At 56.9% G+C, this 4,713-nt stretch overlaps 1 protein-coding gene across 5 annotated transcripts in view; it reads right to left on the bottom strand.

Annotated features, from left to right (window-relative positions):
• The window catches only part of Spint1 (serine peptidase inhibitor, Kunitz type 1), a 14,331-nt gene extending 10,144 nt beyond the window's left edge, over nt 1-4,187 (bottom strand). For 2 of the 5 annotated variants that reach the window (XM_005364265.2, XM_013352612.2), the window contains exons 1-2: nt 3,301-3,621; nt 2,599-3,147 (exon numbers count right to left, since the gene is read on the bottom strand). In XM_005364265.2, coding sequence (XP_005364322.1) covers nt 2,599-3,061 — 463 coding nt within the window. In that variant the 5' untranslated portion in view covers nt 3,062-3,147; nt 3,301-3,621. The other 3 variants (XM_026787871.1, XM_026787872.1, XM_026787870.1) reach the window with 3 other exon arrangements.
• Between the last annotated feature and the right edge of the window lie 526 nt (nt 4,188-4,713).

The raw sequence follows: 4,713 nt of genomic DNA, 5'->3' as shown, positions 1-4,713 counted from the left end.
AAAAAAAAAAAAAAAAAAAGGGCCAGGGTTGGAGCTTGGTGGTGGAAGCCTTGCTTAACATGCATGAGGCTCAAGGATGGATTGAGGGTAAAGGAAAATAGGGCAATTAGAAAGTGGGGGACATGAGGGACACAAAAAGGTAGGGGAGCAACAAGGCCAAAGAGAAACAGAAAGTGGTTACCTGGAAACAACCCTGGCTAGGGGCTTGGTTGTCATCACCAGACCCTGAGGGATAAGCCCAGGACAGGAGGAACTGTTCTCACTGAGAAGAACTAGCAGCTGTAGTAACGGGGAACAGACAGACAAGACACACCCATCCACTCCCCTAGCCCCACTTAGTGATGCCTCAGACCCTGGGCTGTATGAGGAGCTGCCCCCTCCACCCCTGCCTATCAGCTCTCTCCAAGCCCCAAGACCAAGGGGCGAACGCCCTCCCCTGCCTGCCACTCCCTTCTACCTCCAGAGAGCAAAGGGCTGGAGTGGCCATAAAACCAGGCCTCGGGAAGGATTCAGGAAATGCAGACTCCGCCTCCTGAGCGAAGGGGGGTGTGGGGCGGGGGTGTCAGCGCCTGTACAAAGGGTAGACAAGTTACTGAACTGGATGGAATCTGGCCTGGCTTGGCCATAGCCTGAGAAAAAAGATCAAAGCCATCCATCCTCGGAACCTCGGAAGGATTCCTTCAACCCACACAGGTATCAGTGACCCAGGTGTCCTGACACATCCTCTCCCTCTCTCCCTCCCCCCCCCACCTCTCTCTCTCTACCAGGTAGACTTGGCAGACAGTGGAGCCACCAACACACTTGCTTCCCCTGCTTCCAAGAGTATTGTAGCACCGAGATGACCTAGAATGGCCTAACCCAGTTCCTTACACGTCTCAGGGAAGCCCCATCCTATCCTATCCTATTACTGGGGGTTTCCGAGAAAGAGGAAGGCTGGCCCTAGGATCCAGGGCTCCTGCAAGCCTCTGTCAGAACAGAAAAGGCACCACAACCAATAGGAGCCATCACCACCCACACTAATGTGCTTCCTTGTAGAACAGGCTCCAGCCCTGGCCTAGTGAGACTCCACAGGCCAGCCTAGCCCACGGATAGCATCCCCTGCTTTCCAGAACTCCACCTCAGTTGTCCCCAGAGACCAAGAAGAGCTGCTGGAAGGTTAGAGAGAAGAGCAGACCCTGAGTCTGCAATAGGACTAGCTCAGAAAAAAGGCCAGAGGGGAAGGGTCCTGCTGTACCGGCCCTGTCCCCTGTAGTTCTTACTCGGGTTCTTAGCTGCAGGGTGGAAAGACCTGAGGGCTAGGTCCTACTACAAAGGTGGTCCCATGCAAAGCACAACAGGACTTCTGGAGTAGACACCTGAGCTGAGACCTAGGCTTACTATTTAGGGATGTTAACTTGAGCAAATAACTTCTTTTTTTCTTTTCTTCCTTCCTTTCTTTGTTTCTCAAGACAGGGTTTCTCTATGTAGCCTTGGTTGTCCTAAAACTCACTCTGCAGACCAGACTGGCCTCAGAGTAAGGGATCCACCTGCTTCTGTCTCCAGAGTGCTGGGATTAAAGGCGTGCACCACTACACCAGCTATGGGCAAAGAACACAGGAGGCTCAGTTTCGTACTCTAAAAAGCAGATACTAAGAGCACCTCTTCCAGACACTGGACATAGAGACGAAAATTTGCACAATGAGGAAAATGTGAAGAGTAGCAGAAGTAATGCCTTGTGACCCCCTCCTGTCCTGAACCCCCACTTGGCACTAAGAACAGGAGGAGAGAAGGGTGAAGCAGGCTGCTACAGCCCTGTACACCTCAGACTGTTCAGTGCGTCCTAAGACAAAAGAAGAGGATCCTTGTTCCCCACTTAGCCTTCATCCTTGGAAGTAAACAAGGTGAACAGACAGCCAGGCTACCCATCCTAAGCAAGGCCAGCCCTGCTTGGCTCACGTGGACAGGCACACACACCTGCCGGGGCAGCTGACATCCCTCACCTACCAGATACACATACCGGCAGGCTGACTCATCCAGCAATCCTTCTCACCCCTGACGGGGAGCTTCAAGGGGACTGTCCCCCACAACACTGTCTCTCTCCCTCAGGACAACTTGCCTGAGTTTGTTCTGTACTGTCTGGGGCCTGGCCGCGTCATTGGTCCACCTGCGACAGGTCAATCTAGTCCCAGGGCAGAGACACTAAACTGTCCCTTGTCCAGCCACTGGAGGAGACTCTCTGGTCAGGCTCAGTTGTCAAGGCCGCAAAGTGCTTAGGGCAATGCTTGCCCAGGGTGCCTTCCTAGTCACTGGGCCTCATCAGCATTCCTTGACTCAGCCTATCAGGGACAGAAGCAGGGAAACCTAGAGAGTCATCTCATTTCTCCCGTGGCTCCGCCCGGGCCAGGCCTTCAGCCTATCTATAATCAACATCCTGAGTTCAGGAGCCAGAACCTGGGCTCCGAGACGCGGCCCCTCTCCACTCACCCTCCCCTTTGTTTACTAAATACCGGCTATTCAAAGGCAGTCGATGAAGGACTCTCTTCCTTCACTGCTTTTTATTGCTCTCTTAGCCAAGACTCCATTACCTGCCCATCCCTTCAGGCCGGCAACCTTCCTCACCTCCAAAGCCCCGGGTCCGCAGCTCGCGGTAGGAGTGGTAAAGCTCCTGCGTAAGGTAGTTGATGAAGCCCTCCTTCGGGGCGAACTTGCACACGAAGTTCTGCTCGTACAGGCAGTTCATGAGGAAGCAGGCAGAGATGGCGTCCTCGCCGCCGTCTGGCTGCAGCTCCACCAGCGCCAGATTGCAGGTCTGGGTGGTGCAGCAGGCACGCACGCAGTCCCAGCCGCGGCGCACCGTCGGGGAGCCCAGGAAGGTGGCCCCGTTGCTGACCGAAGCTTCTGTGTCGAGCACGAAAGCCGGCACCCCGCTGGTAAAGCGGGTCAAGCAGGCGGGTCCCCCGGGAAGTTCAGGGGGCGCGGACGGCAGCGCGGTTTCAGTGCCCTGGAGCCCAAGCGAGCAAAGGAGCCACACGCCGACCGTAGAGATGCTGGCCTGCGCCAGGGTCAGGCGGCGGCCCGCCATCGTGCTCCTAGGGGCCGTCGCCCTCCTCCCCAGGGCGGGGGTCACCTTCACAGTGCGGGCCTCCGGGTTCCGAGGGTGCTTGTGACCTGAAGGGGAGGAGACAGAGACACACCTGATCAGCTCGGGTAGGGGCGCGGAGCACTGGGAGCGAGGAGGCGCACGCTGGCCGATCCGCCCACGCACAATCCGTGGACCCGATCGCCGACGTCCAGATGGGTACTGCTCGGGAGCTCGCGTACCCGGACACAGCACGGACGGCCACCAAACATGCTCCGAGCCTGCTGGGCCTCCGCCTACAGTCCGCCCGGGCTACCTGCGCAGGTGAACGGGGTGGGGCCGCCGAAGATCCCGCCCGGCTTCCGTCCCGCTCAGGGTGTGCGGAAGATCTGCAGCCTCCTCCCCCTCTAGTTTCTGGTGAAACTGAGTCAGAGTGGCCCGGGCGGGACGGACATTAACCCTTGTGCCGCCGGCCCCGCCTACACCGGTTGCACTCCCCCACCGCCCTGCCCAGCAGAACTTCCGGCTGGACCCGCCTGGCGACTCCACCACCCCAGACCCAGCCGCTGCACCGGTGGTGTCCGGACGCCCGATGGCGTGGGTGAGGCCCACATGCCCTGGAGGCGGCTCTACACTGGCTCCACGGAGTCCAGCCACTCGTAGGGTCCCAGAGGATCAGAGGTGCATCCCGAAAGCCCAAACTGGGCCGTGACGCCACTGCGAGGTGGCGAGGGTGCGGCAGCCTCCGGCCTCCCTTTCCGGTTAGAGCTTGCATTCCCTGCCCTTTGCTGGAGGCGTTTGGGAAGGGGCTGGAAGAGAAAAGTTGGGGAAACCGATGCAAACGATTTCGCTGCCTGTGGCCTGCCCTCAGGACATCATTTCCAGTTACCCACTAGGAAGAGAACCCCGAAGCTGGGTAGGTTGCGTTCGTGAAAATCAGCCTCAGTGAGGCGTGCTGCAGAGTTGCAGCTCCAGACAGCCCTCCCTTCTGGCGTAGTTGAGGAACAGGTGGTTCCTGGTATCCTGGCTTCCCCGTTTTCACCCACAGGAGTTCGTTCCCTTTTGTTTGAGCCTCTCCTTCGTTTTGTGTTGGCATTTCCTTTTGAACTCTTCACCTTTTGTTGGTACGTGGCCCCATTCCCTGAATTTCAGGTTTATTCTCCTATCCCGAGAAGGGGAACTCCCAGTGACCACTCTCTTCCCCATAAATTCGCTGCTTGGACTCCAGCTCACTGAAGAGCTGAGATAATGCCTCTCACACAGCAGTGGACACCTCGGATGTCCTGTCGCAGAATTCGTTGGTCCTATCTATTTTCTTTCAGATTCATTTAATTCTGAGACAGGGTCTTGATGGGCGTCCCTGGTTCTGACTTCAAAGTCACGTTCCTCTGCCTCACTTCCTAGTGTTGGGATTACAAAGAGGAATCACTACATCTGGCAGGAGTTGTCCTGTTTATGCCCCCCCCCCCCAGAAAAGGTCCGAAGAGGTAGCTCAGCAGTTAAGAGCACTTGCTACTCTTGGAGAAAACTGGAGTTCAATTCCCAGCATCCACATCCCACAGAACCTGCAACTCCAGCTCCAGGGGATCTGAAGTCCCCTTCTGGGGGCTGGAGAGATGGCTCAGAGGTTAAGAGTACTGGCTGCTCTTCCAGAG

The sequence above is a fragment of the Microtus ochrogaster genome, assembly GCF_000317375.1.
Source record: "Microtus ochrogaster isolate Prairie Vole_2 chromosome 14 unlocalized genomic scaffold, MicOch1.0 chr14_random_1, whole genome shotgun sequence".
Lineage (NCBI taxonomy): Eukaryota > Metazoa > Chordata > Mammalia > Rodentia > Cricetidae > Microtus > Microtus ochrogaster.
This window is presented reverse-complemented; position numbering and strand designations above follow the sequence as displayed.